Below are 15177 nucleotides of genomic sequence, written 5' to 3' on the forward strand. Positions count from 1 at the left end.
ATTTATTTTAAATCTTATTGAAAAAAATAAAATACTTTTTATTTTTATTTTAATTAAAAAATATTTTAATTTTATCGTAATATAATAATTTTATTTTACTTAGCGCTATCTTAGGCTGGATTAACATACCAACTTCAATTTGCAAGATGTAGAAGAACCGTTATACATCGCATCCAAGTCATTGTCAACAAATTAAGGGATATGGCAAAAACACTGAATATTCAAGTTAGTGAAGTGACGTTAAGATTGTAGATTTACACCACCGAGATTGCAAGTGTCTTTCTGCAATAGCTTTTCACGTTGAAGCTTACACACAAAGGCTCAGCAAGACAGAACCTGACCTCTGTACCACAGGCTTCTCCAACACATGGCAAAGCCGGATCCATTCGATCCTTTATTTACTTTGCGTCTTAAAAATAGTATGTGAAGTGAAGTGAAGCGAAGCGAGAAGCAAGCAGTCTGTGTTGTCTGGGATTTGGCTGATATCAACGAAATGGTAATAGTCCGCCTCGCCATGGAAATGGAAGGAGAGAGAACAATCTTCAACTCCATAGAAATTGGATGAAAAAAATACCCAATTCAATAACTTAACTTATTCGGATGGATTCATTCCAAAAACAAATCACGTATATGCCATCACCAGCTGCAGATGATGCATAGATATTTCATGTCAACTTATTATTGGGCGAAATAGGCACGAATCATCTCGACAACAGGCGCTTGGCACATTGGACACTTTCCTCCTCTTTGGACCAGCTTGTCTGCACATTTTGAACACGTGCACATGTGCCCGCATCTGAGAAGAATAATAAGGTTTTTTAAGTTGGCTATACAAATTTGTAAAGAAGAGTGGTGCTCTGAGAGATCAAGAGTTACCGGTATAGTAAAGAATCTATGTTTTTATCACAGCATATGCAACAAATTCTTTTCCTCACATGATCCCATTTGGATTGATCTGCTTTCAAATTCTCATCATCATCGCTCACTGCAAGAGAATAGTGAGGTGCATTTACCAGTTAATTTGAGCTCGTCACTCATTTCTATCTATAGCTTGAAACAAATAAAAGCTATAAATCAAACAGGAACCGGTTAAGGTTGTACAGAAACCTGTTGAACCAGCAGACATGTTGAGAGCAGCAGAAAGCTCTTGTCTAACAGCGCGCTGCAATTCAAGCTGCATATCCATGCAGGCCTCCAGCATCCTTTGCATGTTGTTCATCCGCTGCTGAAGCCTAGCCATGTCAATCCTCAAATCATTGATGATCTCCCACTCCTGCTCCCAATCAGAACCAGTACTCAATTGAAGAAGAGCAAGAGGTGAATAAGGATGCTAACAACATTAGAAGCTCAAATCTAACATTGGGTCAAGTAAAACATCTCATTTAATCAAATAGGGTTAAGGAAGTTTTCTGAAAAAAAAAAGTCTGGGTTAGAAAGGCTAAATTTCATCAATTTACTCACTTTGGATAATGATATCTACATTTAAAAAAAAAGTACAGAATTCTTCACATTCTATAATCTCTCCCCGCCACAACCACCCCCCCCCCCCCCCCCCCGCGGGGCGCCTTTTATGTTCATACATAAATTTCCATATTTGAGGATTGTTTAACTAGTATAAAATATAATTCTGTGTGACATATTGAAAGATAGAAACTACAGTACTTTGATTTTGGATAAACTCACAATTCCCAGGCCATGGCGCGAGTGATTCTGTGACCAATTATCATCTAGCAACTCCTGGTCCCAGAAAGGCTGAGGAGTGAATGGCTGTGCGGGGAGAGCAAGTGAAGCCCCCTCAGCAACATCCGACTGACCCTGGTCTTGAGCTCCACTGTCCTGCACATCTTCCTCTACCAATGCAGGAGAGCCTGGAGAAAGTGATGTCCCATCCGGCTCCCAGTTGTCGGAGGCATGAGCTTGCCTTTCAGCATATGATTGAATCAGCTGGTCAAGACTCACACGGAAATCACTTTGAAGAAGGTTAGAGACGCTTCTCCTGAAACATAAGCAGAACCTCCAGTAAATTCTTTTATCACGAAGGAAAAAAAAGCCTAATGTTTTAGGTAATCAGATTACCAACCTATTTAGAAGTTCTCTAATCTCTGAACTATACGTGTTATCATCATCTGGGAAATAAGATGTACTAAACCTTCCAGCTGGAGTTGCTTGCCAAGAAAACGGCTCATCTAAGAAATTATCCGTAGCCTCCAGCAGATCATTATCATGCCATCCTCCATGCAATTCCTGCACGTGATGTTCTTCTCCTCCTCCTTCAGTCCCCAATGTTCCCTCAACCCAGTCATTAGCAGTTCCTTCACTCTCATTTACATATGTGCCTTCCCCATCGTCATCATCTCTCCATTCACTAAATTCATAATCATTTTCTGGTTGCCAGTCACTGTCTGCATTATCAGTAAATGGTTCCCGCCGCTCTTCTACTTGTACAGACGTAGGCGGCCAATGCATTCCTTCTGTTGTACTGCTCTCGTGGTTATCTGCATGATTCAATGATACAAGCACCTCAAATTCCTCGCCACTAAGCACAGTTTGTTCACATTCCTCACCAATGGGCTCACAGCGTTCAGGTACTTCATGACTACTTAGTTGATGACGTTGTACATGTTCTTCTTGACCTTCAACTCCTGAATTTTGTGGCCAAGAGTTTGCAACACCTTCCCCACAGCTTTCACCAATATTCTCCCCTATACCACTGTTCTTTCCAATGGACACCGAACTGGATGATGGAAGTCTATTTTCTTCATTTTCAAAATTCCGTACATATTGTTCTTCTTGAGCTGTCGCTTCCTGCCAATTTATTGTATCTTGACCAGTGTCACCTTCTAATGGAAAGGTGCATGACTGGTTGGTGTCTCTTACCCCATTTCTAGGTCCAAACCATTCTTGGTTTACGTTAAGGTTGACTTGTAAACTGTTTGTTTGAGAGTTTTCATTTACAAAGTTATTTATGTCAATGTTAGATGAGGTATCAGACCTGGCACTGACAGATGGACAGCGGTCAAAATTGTCCAATCTGGAGAGGAATCCTTCCCTGCACAATCAAGTAAAAATCAAGTAAAGATGCACAAAATCCTTAAATTAAAGTAAATATGGACAACAACAAACAACAGTAATATATCAATCCTTGATCCCACCAGGCGGGGAAAGTGAATATGGACAGGTAAAAAACTTTTACTTCATGGTCTAACTCAATGAAAAATGATGACATTTCCACTGCAAGAACACCAAGCTCAGACTATGCTTGGCTCATTAGAAGTAGTTTATGTAAGAAACAGACAATGAATAAGAACAAGGAGGGAAAGTAAAAGTTTGAAATCTTGTACTGTGGTTGCACACTGGGTCAAATGACATAAATCATCACCTGCTAGAACCGTTGAAATTATGGAGATCGTGGTGCCAGATGGAAACCATTTTCAAAACTTGCAATCAATGCATCCAAGAAAGTTAGGGAATACTCTTAGGTGTGATGAGTTATAAAGGCATTATAGAAGATAGAAACAATTGACGAGTTAGACTTAATGTAGCCAACCTCACATAGAAGGATTAAGGTTTGATATGTTGCTCTTGTTGTGGAAAAAGTAGAAGTTCCCAAATATGAAGCAGCATTATTTAAGTGCACTATACAAAGGAAGACGCTGAGAAATAAAATGAAGGAACTTGTTCTAAATATAGCATGGAAGAGTCTATACCTTAAACCTGCCACAGTATGCCTTTGTCTTAGTAAACCCAATTCATTTGCTGCTAAAGATGAGGGCTTCTTATCCTGGACCAATCTTCCACTTCGCAAGAATCTACCTCTCAATAAGGACTACACCATTACATAATAACAAATTTAATCATGGAAAAATATTTAGAAAAAAAGGTATAATGTGAAATCATATCCTATGAGCAGAAAATACGATACACAACAACCTTCCCAAAAAAACCTTTATACAAAATGCAATCATCTGAAGGGGGCTTTCGGATTTCATGCAAACAGAAGGAAACATAATGAACTACTGCTCTCTGCATCTGCTGTAGGTGTGTAGATGTTGCTTTAGATGAACAAGAATGACCAAATGGACCTTGTATTAAGCCAATCATACAAATAAGAGGGATGCATGATTTCATCCATTTCCTTGGTTCTCATACAATCATAAAAAGTACAGGAAGATCAAAGGAATCACGATATAGACTAATCATACAATGTTTTTTTTTTTTCCCGCATGTATGTCATTGCTAGTCCACATAATAAGTGTATAGTGGTAATAGTGCAGGCTGATTCATATGCTCCACATATTAAATATTGTAAGTATACAAGAAATGGTAACACTCAACTGCAAGTTATAGGCTTTGTGACAAGCAAGTCAAGTTAGATAACCGCCCCTATTTGTTGGTCTATCATACCGATTCTCTTCTTCTGTTAGCTCTATCCAAAGCCACTTTTTCGGTACAAACACATGAACATATTTTTTCCAAACATACCTGCAAGAAAATTCTAAATACAATTGAGACACGGCTTTGTAAACATACCTAACCCACCAACTACATGCAGCACTCGGACAGGCAGAACCCTGACACTTTCTTAGAGTGGGAAATAAACTAATCCATTTCTGCTGGACACGCAAAGCACACCATGTGTCATCGTGATAAACTTGGTCTCCAAGGCTTAGGTTGGCACATGAGGCTTGGTTGCTTCCAAAAGCCCAGGTATACTCCAGAAGAGCTCTCTGCCACTTCCTCTTCCTAGATCGTCTGAGCTCTCTCCGGCAGTGCCCTGGGTTGGGCAATGGGGACATGGAGCCTCATTCACAGGATTCTAAGGATCCAGAATGCAGAATCAAATTAGCGTTTCCTCAGGGCACTGGTCACTCCATGCTTGAGGAACTTTCACCTCCTTTATTTGTTAAGAGAAACAGAGAAACCATTGAAGGACAAACCAAAAGAAAAAGGTGGCAATTTCCACAAGTCCATTATCATACTCAAGGGGCCCACCTACCACCTGTGGTACTTGGAGCAAGCCCAACTGGTCCAAGGACAAGGTTTCCAGTGACACTTAAGACTCTCCATTCCGCTAAGACAATAAGAGGAAGTGAGGAACTGAATGTCCGTGGGACAAGCTAGACCTCCAATAGATTGGCAACCAAGTCTAGGTGGCCAATTGTCCATTCAAAGGGTGTTCTTCCTCCTGAACTTCATTTTGTCAAGAGCTCTCCACCGGCACTCCATCTCCAGATTGTCTGAACTCTCTCTTGACCATAGTTGGCAAATTCTTGCTCCTTCTTGTTACTCTCCAAGTGGTCCCACTTGTCTACAGATCACAACTTCCCCTCAGTCTCACTACCTAAATAAATTCCCAGTTCTATCCCTAGTCTATCAAGATACTAAACCAGAATCAAATATGCAACTGGATCATATTCCTTGTCATCCATTGTTTCTACATTTGGAGAACCAACTACAGAACTTAATTTAGCTCCAAGTCAATACGTATCTTCCTCCAAAAGATATATCGCTGCAATAGAAGACCTTTATTGACTGATCGTATTTTGACTCACAAGTAACCAACTCCCCTCCATAGAGAATAATTACTAAATTTTATAAATTAACAATTGATTTAATCTTGGAAAGGGATTTTTGGAATGGAAAACATGCAAACACGAGATAAACATATTACACAAAATGCTGGAATTTTTATTGGTAGCAACTATTAGAAACCTGCTACAAGGAATTAGAAATATCATTTTATTGAATAACCAAAATGAGTCCTCCTCCACCTAAGAAATCACGTAGTCAGACCTGATTGTGATTCATAACCACTTGAGATGGGGTGCCATTATGTTATTTTTTGCACTAAAATATCATTAAAAACTTGACAACATAATTTCCATAAGAAATTTTGCACATTGAACAAACTTTAAATAATGCATGTTAGCTACAATCACATCCTTTCAAACCACCCAAAACAGGCATGGAATTTAATGTGAATCTCTTACTGGGAAGCAATCTTATCTATCAATAACACAAGAATCCCAAATCACAAGTCATCCTTAACAACACACTACTACTAAATAAATAGACACCAAAACCACATGCAACACGAGATCTTTACAGGTTTCAGATTTAAGGTTCTGCTGCTGTCATAGAGGCTGTTCTGTAGACTTGACACTAGGTATGATGAAGAGGTAAATGAGTAAAGACATGACTGAAAGTCAAAAACATAAACATTTGCAAAAGAAGTCTTGCCTGGATACGATTGCGGTGAGCAAAATCAGACACAGGCCGGTGCTCCAACAGATGCTGGAGTTCTCTTTGCCTCTCCTGCTTAGCCCTTGCCAACAAATCAACCAAAGCCTGTCTGCCACATAATTTGCGGATGTTCCTTCGAGCACCGAACTCCCGCTGATTAACAAAAAATCCATTGTGAACCCTTGTAGCAATTTCAGCAGCTTGTCCTTCGCCGCTACTACAAGTGCCTCTCTGCTGGCTAGTCAATCTCACCCACTCCCTTACATTTCTGACTCTCTCATATTCGTTTTCTTCAAGCTGTTGTGCCCTTAAATTTCTGTTCGCTTGGGAGCAATTGGATGCATGGCCTGTGGATCCATTGTTCATCCACCCCTGGAATATTTGCCTCACTCTTCCCCTTTCAGCCTCCCCAAAATCAATGGACTGCTCCGAGCTGGAACTGTTCCCCTCCTCGTTATCATTCTGCAACCCCATTTGGCCTTGGGGCCATGCTTGGCACTCATTTGCATTCTCAGTGCCATTCTCTAAGCTATCTCCACCGTGATTATCTTGCCTCTCAGAAAAATATGTATTCACAGGATTAGAGCTCAATCCATCAATTGTCTCCTGCGGTAGTCTATCTCCGACTCTCAATTGGGAACGATTCACCACGTGTTCACCCTCAATCTCCCGCCACATCTGGAGAAGAGAGGATGCCCGGGCGCTTGGCCTATCATGATTAGCCCACCGCCTTGAGAGTGGAGACCGAGACTCCCTATGAAAGGAAGAATCAAACATGGAAACATTCTGGAAACCAGCAACAGCCATTATTTAATCCGCTAAAAATTACAATGTTCAACCTTGATGATCAGATCGCCAAAACGTCGCAAAATTGAATTAGGATAACCATCAAACGCGATCTAGATTCTTTGCCTCTGCTGCACGAATCGATAAAAGAAAAAAGCACGTCATTTTCTTCCATCCTTCAAGTTAAAAAAAAAAAAAAAAACTATCAATCGCTAATAATCACCAGACGCTCAAAAGTAACTACACAATACTGAGTTTAGAAAACTTCAATATCAAATACTGCATACTTGGATTTATGCATATACCCAATAACAGTGTTAAAATCGAACACAAGAAAAGATCAAACAGCTTGAACCGAAAAGGAAAAAATTCATTTGAATAGAGTCCATGTATGGGAATATATATGTATATAAAGCGAAAAGAAGGGACTCTAAATCAGGCTCCAAGCTGATTCAAGTCGGTGAAACAGAACTCGCGACTGAAATTGAAATGGCTCATTGAGACGCATTGCTGTCTCAAAGCAGGAAAAAGAAACGAAAGCAGAGAGAATAGGATTCGTCAGAGTACGAGAAAAGAAATCGCACCTTTGAATCTCCGTCCAGTTTTTCACTTTCCAAGTCGATGGATCCAGGAAACCCTAGCTGTTCAGTTCCTGAAAGCTGAAACCGAACGGAAACCAGAGAGAGAGAGAGAGAGAGAGAGAGAGTTGAGTAGGTAGAGAGAGAAATAGAGAGGGAAGCAACGATTTACGAAATAATAAATGCGGAGGACACCTTGATCCACTCTCTCCCACTCTTAAGTTGTGCCGTAACTCTAACGTCTATATTTCGCGAGGGACCGCCACGTGGAAACTTTGCCAAGTCTTCAACTCAACGGTAAGTCGGGAGCGTGACTTCTGCGGCCTCCGAAACGGTGACGTTTCGGCTCTCTTTTTGACCCTTGGTAGGTAACAAATAATTTTTGCCTTGATTAGTGCTTTTCACGCACCAATCCAGAACGCAGCAGAATCCCAGCAGCAAAGCAATAATATTAATAATAATCCACAAATAATTGTAAATGAATGAAGATTAAAACGTTAATTGTATCAATTTTAGGTCCTAATTTTACTCACCTGTCCATCATCATGTGTCTCTCTCTGTTTTAAAATTTGTCGTAACGTAACGTTAGGCTGTCGTAAAAGAAGACAGAATGTTTGCAGTTTCGGCGAAATTTCAATTTATAAATATAAATGGCCGATTATTTTGGTTTGGGTGGTGGGTGGGTGGGTGGGTTAGAACTGTTAATTTGTATTTATTGATATCGGACGGGGGAGCACATGTACGTGTCGCCGTGTATTAATTCTGCGGTGTCCGCATATATTAAGCTTATAATAATAACAATAATAAACGTTTTACCTAATGAGAGAGAGAGAGAGATGCGTGAATTAATTAATTAATTACCTAATTTCTTGGTCTGGTCCCACTTAATTCCCTGCCCAAATCCCTGCTAATCTTACACAAAAATTATTTTAAGTTACGGTGAATAAACCATATATATAAATGCCATGTTGAATCTTTGACTGCCATTGAAATAAACTAATGTGGGGCACTTTAAAAATCCCTTAATGCGTTACATACAGTCCATGGTCAAAAGATAAGCCGTTGCAGTATATTTTGTTAATAATTTCCGTATTTCTATTATTATAATAATAATAATAAATTGATTATTATAAAAATCAAAGGCGCCGCGACGCTAGCTTAATGGGGGGAAAGTATATATTATATTGCATTGCTAGCTAACTTTCTATTGTGCAATCTAATTCAAAACAACCAAATGGAACATGGCTAAGGGCACAAGGTAGCTAACAAGCTAATGAAATGCTTAATGATCAAAAGTAAGCGATGATGATCTTTCTGGGATTTGAAAAGCTTGGATTAGTTAAGGACGGGGAGGGGGGGGGGGGGGGAGCATGTTGGTTGGCATTGACAATTAAAAGAACTTAAAAGGCAAGACGTACTGCGTCGACTCGGCACGTAGCACCGTAATCATGGTCTGCATCGTATGTCTCCGTTGCAAGACCGACGAGGTTTTCTTGTTTTTTTAAGGATTAAATGTTCCCTCAGACAACCGCAGGCTGCTTATCCAAAGGACGGTTGCCACTTTGCCATTGAGTTCACTGGCTTAACTTTATAAATTTTAATTTCATAAAATAATAAAAAAATAAAGCCCAACTTATTGGACACACAAGAAGATAAAAGAGTTGACTTGACGCAAGAGGAGAAAACGAGTGGCTCTGGGGCTGGGGCTGGGGCTTGGGCTTGAAAAGAGCGTCACATGTGTTAGGTCGCTGGTCTTTCAGGTGCTCGAACCATCTAATTCATTAATTATTCACGTCATTTTGGGTTCCTATGTCTGAGCAAACTGCATATGGCTACTAGACAAGGCCAAGCTAGATGAGGCTGCTCCCACCAGGGGGACACACCGGGTTGCTTGCATTGCATCTGCTAGCAGACAAGGCCAAGCCAGATGAGGCGCTTCTCCCACCCAGAGGGACGCTGGGTTGCAATAATGCTCACTTTTGGGCATGCCTGGGGGGTTGCTTGGAACTTTTTCTCGGTTGGGTTAAATATCTTGCCTCTGATATTACTATCTTGGCACTTTCTGGAACTTTCTGGGAAGCCAAGGCATGTGGGCTTTGCAAGTATTTTGGGTTCATTGTAGAAACATAATGTCCCTATCTATGCTCTCGTATTTACTTGGATTCTAAAACACTATAAATTAAGTTATGTTTGAACTTAAGATTTTCTTCTTCTTTTTTCTTTCTTTTTTTTGGTAACATGTTGGTTAAAACTCAAAGTTACTAGTGAGTAAATCTATTAAGCAGGCTAGCTGCCTCAAATCATGCACATCCAAACAAACATTTGCACGTTAAACTAGGATATTTTAAATAAGAAATCATTACTTTAATTTTATCACTTTGCAATGTATTGTTCTCTATTATTAATGTGGTTTATATTTTTAAAGCTGCTGATGTCACGTCATTTTTTAGATATAAATTCTGGCAAAAACTGCACTATTTTCCTCTGGGTAACGTGACTTGCTGTTGCTGGGTAAAAGTAAGAAAATGAATGACCAACCAGACACGAGACAACAACCACTGTTTTCCTCTAAAAGTATATATATATATATGAGAAAATAAAACTTGGAAAGGCCCTCTCCAATCTTCATCTACTCACTGTGCTCCTCCCAAAAGACAATGACTTCATTGTAAAAACTAACAAGTAATAATAAATCCTCACCAACTAAAACTTCCCCTTTACTCCATGCAGAGCAGATGCAAATCAAATTAACCTTAAATTCCACCCCACCAAAAGGTCATTTTCCCCCAAAATTAGCTACCAACCGCCCTTATGGACCTATAAGGAAGAAAATAAAATTCAAAGCATTGAAAGCTTCTTTCTTTCCTTTTTTTGACTTAGGAATGTTATATCTCACAACCACCCACATTTATAATTAAAACTAATGTATTTTTATAAGGATGATAATAATACTTGACAGGTTGAAGGCAAGGTGGTCCAAATCTATGATCAGTGTAAGAGAACACCTAAATCCAAAATCCTTTACTTGGTGCTAGCCATTTGCAATAACATTATAGCCCACAATTTGAGCAACGACAGCTCAAAAGCTTCAACGGAGTTTCCATTGTACACCCATAGTAGTGTACCTTCTCTCTCTTCCTGCCTCCTTGTGATTTACGAAAAGACATTATTGTCAAGTCCTAGAAACCCTCGATCGTACTACTGCTAAGTGCTAACCGTTTCTCTTTGGCCCATCTGCAAATATCTAAAATTGGGGTCCTTCGGCTTGGCTGGATCTTCAATTTTCACCTTTGATGCCAGACTGCAGGCTGCAGCGTCGATGGTTGTTATTGTTGGTGACTTCTAGATGCATGGAATCGTCCATATTTGAGAATCCTATGTTTATTAAGGTCATCAAATATTAGGAGGAGATCAAATGAAAGAAAATGAAAATGAAATAATAATAAAAAATAGAGAAGCACCCTTTTTTGTTTATTCACTTTGAAAAATAAAAATAAGCAATCAAATGTGACATTTCTTGTTTTTTTATTTTTAAAATAATAAAAATAATAGAGCACGGCCATTTCTATCTTACTGACTCCACAAACTCAAATATTCTAATCAAATGAACTGGCGGCCCATCGAACAAGGGTTGGCCCAACTGATTGCCGACCCCATTAAGCTAAGTTATACCTTTCAGGCCCAAACAAGGGTTAGATAGACATTTTTGGGCCCAATTACAATTCAGGCCACGCAACAGAAAGCCCAGCCCAGCCCAGTGTTAATAAGTTACTGCCTGGAGAAAAGCTAAGGCAGCGAGATAAAAGAAAAGAAAGAAAAATGTCTACAAACGGTTCCCTTCGCGAACATTCTTTTTCACATTTCCTTATTGGACCGTTACGAAAGCGGGATAAGATTCAAATTTGAAATTCAAACAATTTTCTTCCTATAACTTCGGCCTAATGAGAGGAAAAGGGTAAAAATTATTAATTTAATAATTAAAAATTCGCTTTCTGCCCCTTTCGCTTATAAATTTCCCAATTCCGTCTCTCTCGCCTTTTCCCTCTCGGGACGCTCTCTCTCTCTCTCTGGTGCGTGAAAGTAAAAGGTATTCGTTGCATCTTCTTGTATCGAGATTAGGGTTTCACTGTTAGGTTTTCTCGTTGAATTCTTTTCCATCTGCGTTGGAATAGCGTGCCGATGGGCCAGATCCAGTACTCCGAGAAGTACTTCGACGACACTTACGAATATAGGTATTCTCGATTCCTGCTGATTTCGATTCCTTTTCCTGTGTTTGTCACTCGACAAAATCTGATCCCTGTTGCTTCCTTCTTTTTTTTTCTTGATTTTGATTTTGCAGGCATGTGGTTCTCCCTCCTGAAGTGGCAAAACAGCTCCCTAAGAATCGGCTTCTCTCTGAGGTGAGTAATTCCTTGTCCGCGTATAGGGTTTCCGAGAATTTCCCTTGGTTTATTTCGCATTCTTTGATTTTTTGTATTGTTTTCACTGAGAGAATGATGGTTCTGGGAGGAGGTATAATCTGGCTAATATAAAATCCAGTCGGCGGATTCCGCTTAGGTTGCTACTTTGTTGAATGGATTGTCAATTTCCCCTTTGCTTGTGTGGAGTAAATAGGAGAGCAAGAAAGTAATGCCAATCTTCTCTATATATATTGTCGAAAGGTGAAATAAGAAGTAACATGCTGGTACAGTTGCATAGCTATTGTCTTTAGTTGTATATCATCCTGGTTATTTCGTTCCTTTCTCCGGAAAATCAACGGCAGGTTGTCTATATTGTCTTCATTTTTTCCTCAATCCCCCCCCCCCCCCCCGGGGGGTTAGGGAGAAGCGTTTCTTTGGCCTGTTTGATCTTCTGCTATCCCTAGTATTCATGGTTCCTTATTTCTAATGAGTTGAGTTCCTTTGCATCAAAGGAAAATTTGAATTTAACGTTCTTACTTAAAATTGATACTTGAATTTTCATTGTTCTTTTTTAATTTTTATTTTTTTTCAATTTTCTTAGCTTTTCTCTATTTCCAAACAGAGAATGTATGTTTTTCTAGGAAGACAAATCTTTTCTGATCTTAAGATTCTGTATCAATACTAAAACCCATCATATGTTATCTCCAATCCTGCATATCAGAATGAGTGGCGTGCAATCGGGGTGCAGCAGAGCCGAGGGTGGGTCCACTATGCAATTCATCGACCTGAGCCACACATCATGCTTTTCAGGAGGCCTCTGAACTACCAGCAGCAGCAGGAGAATCTGGCTCAGCAGAACATCCTTGCCAAGTGAAATGTCTCTTGCATTGCCTTATCCTATCTCTAGACATTATGATACTCATTTCTGGTGGAAATGGGCATGCTACATATTGCCTAGAATTTGAAGTTTGGATACTTCTGTATGAGTTGATAGTGAGGTTCTCTGTGGAGAATTTCTTATTGATGCTTTGTTGGTTATGTCACGGATGCTTGGTGTAAAATGTTACGGTTGGTTCTTGCTCACTGTTTGAAAAGTTGACTTTTGATGTACTCTTTTTTGTGTGGGTTAGCTTTGTTCATCCTTGCCTTCAATTCAATCCACAACATAATACTTGGTCCAAAATCTGACTCTGGAAGTGGCCAAAACTTCCGTCGTTTTCGTTTTCCTGATTTATCTTTTCGGGGGGCTGGGTGGGAGCGGGTTTGGTGCTTTCTGTTCTTGGTGTACTTTGGACTTGTGAAGAATTGGTTTTTCTATTCTCTGTAAAATTGACATTGGACATCTTTCTGTACTTAATTTTACATTAAATTGTATTGGCAATGAGTCGAGTCCAGTCCAGTCCAGTATAATAGCTGCCGCCATGGCTTTTAAATTGAGGGGGGAGAGCTATGTGATCTATTAGTTTTTCTACTAGGATTATTGGAAAACATAAAATTATGTTTTGATTAGAACAGGCAGTACGTTTGATCAATTTTTGCTAAACTTCTTGCAGGTTTCGCAATAATCATTGCCTTAACAAAGACAGATTGTGATCTATTAGTTACTCCTGATCATTGTGATGCTAATTAATATTCACAAAGACATATCTTTACCTTCAGGAGCAATCTTAACAAGTGTTTTCTCGTTGATATAATTTATCTCGTTTGATTATTTTGTCTGTTAAACAAATCTATATATACCAACAATTAATATAAGGGATAACAATTCATATGAGGATCATATGATTAGTTCCCTATCCAACATTATATAATGACCAAACTGATTGAACCGAAAGGATTAGCTTCCAATCTTAAGTTTAATTTTGTCCTAAGCTTTTAGCGTGCAATTCTTTTTGATATTCGATTCTAAATTTTTGTGTTTAGTTCTCAATTTTAGTTAAAAAAATTAAAAAGTGAAGCTTTTATGCATGCCATCATTTGTCATTAAGTAACAACACACAACACACTTTGATTTGGGGGCTTTCTTTTTCCAATTTTTCATACAATTAGGTAATTACATTACTAATATATAGTTTTTGTTAAATTATATTATTAATATAACATATTTTTTGGGATTACCTTATTAATATAATTTATTGTTAATACCAACTTAATTATAGAAACTAGTGAATCTGTTGGTGAGTAAAAATGGCAAAAGGCCTTGAAACCAAACTATCCAATTTGAAACCAATTCAGATGTTAAGTTTGAAGAAATCCAAACAAAATCAAATAATTTTAGTAGTGAAGTCAAAGCAAACCATAAAATTGCAGTTTGATTTGGTGATTGTAACAAAATCACATCTTAATATTTAAAAAGCTCTCTGTCTTTTTCTTATTTCTTAGCGATTGAACTGTCTTTCTGCCAACAATCATCGCTACTAATCAGCTTAAATTTTGTTTGATATGAGGTAACTCTTTCTATTTTTTTTTTTCTTATTTTCTTGTAACCAAATTGGTTATGTGCAACCATCACCATTAACTTGTTCTTGTCTTTTTTAATATTTTTAATGTAAAATCATTTTTAAATAAAAATTTTTTGATACAATTTTTTTTCATAATTTTTGATAATTAAACACTAAAAATAAAAAATATATATATTACGTTCAAACAAACAAAGTTTAGGTCATTGCTAAGATATTTTACATTAATAAATAGTTTTAAAAATAACGAAAATTATCTGTTAAATTGTCCAAAAGAGTGAATGTCTCTTGAATTAGTGTATTTTAACATTTTTATAATAGATAAGTAGAAGATAAAGTTAATTACATCAATAATTACTTAATTTTATATTTTATTATTTTTTGATCACTGAATTTTAAAATATTACACATTAGTCATTAATATTTCAAAATTATTATTATTTAGTCACTAAATTTTAAAATATTATTTGATAATTATTAATATTTTAAAATTATTTTTTATTCGTCGCTCATTAGTTAAACTTTAAAATTTTGAAATATTAAATTTTATTGACTAAGTAATAACAGTTTTAAAATATTAGTGATTGTTAAATAATATTTCAAAATTTAATGACTAAATAATAACAGAATTCAAAATTAAGTGATTATTGATGTTATTAACTCGGAGGTGATTATTGATGTAATTAATCTTGAAGATACAAATGTAATTTC

The 15177-nt window shown here is 37.9% G+C and overlaps 2 protein-coding genes across 7 annotated transcripts; one reads left to right on the forward strand and one right to left on the reverse strand.

Moving 5' to 3' along the window:
• Positions 1–109: 109 nt before the first annotated feature.
• Positions 110–7758, reverse strand: LOC127802693 (uncharacterized). Of its 6 annotated transcripts, none has more exons than XM_052338683.1 (9): positions 7614–7758; positions 7083–7160; positions 6241–6997; positions 3708–3826; positions 2081–3049; positions 1684–1996; positions 1108–1273; positions 877–985; positions 110–796 (listed from the first exon to the last, which is right to left on the reverse strand). In XM_052338683.1, exons 3-9 carry the CDS (start codon positions 6919–6921, stop codon positions 679–681), a joined length of 2475 nt encoding a protein of 824 aa, XP_052194643.1. In that variant the 5' UTR covers positions 6922–6997; positions 7083–7160; positions 7614–7758; the 3' UTR covers positions 110–678. The 6 variants fall into 6 exon arrangements, with proteins under 6 accessions (XP_052194643.1, XP_052194653.1, XP_052194660.1 ...); XM_052338693.1 differs by having other exon boundaries at positions 7083–7205; positions 7614–7748; XM_052338700.1 differs by having other exon boundaries at positions 7083–7157; positions 7614–7742.
• A 3881-nt stretch (positions 7759–11639) lies between these two features.
• Positions 11640–13117, forward strand: LOC127802744 (cyclin-dependent kinases regulatory subunit 1). The gene is made up of 3 exons (XM_052338753.1): positions 11640–11839; positions 11947–12007; positions 12729–13117. Exons 1-3 carry the CDS (start codon positions 11787–11789, stop codon positions 12879–12881), a joined length of 267 nt encoding a protein of 88 aa, XP_052194713.1. The 5' UTR covers positions 11640–11786; the 3' UTR covers positions 12882–13117.
• Positions 13118–15177: the final 2060 nt, after the last annotated feature.

The sequence above is a fragment of the Diospyros lotus genome, chromosome 1 (assembly GCF_014633365.1).
Source record: "Diospyros lotus cultivar Yz01 chromosome 1, ASM1463336v1, whole genome shotgun sequence".
Lineage (NCBI taxonomy): Eukaryota > Viridiplantae > Streptophyta > Magnoliopsida > Ericales > Ebenaceae > Diospyros > Diospyros lotus.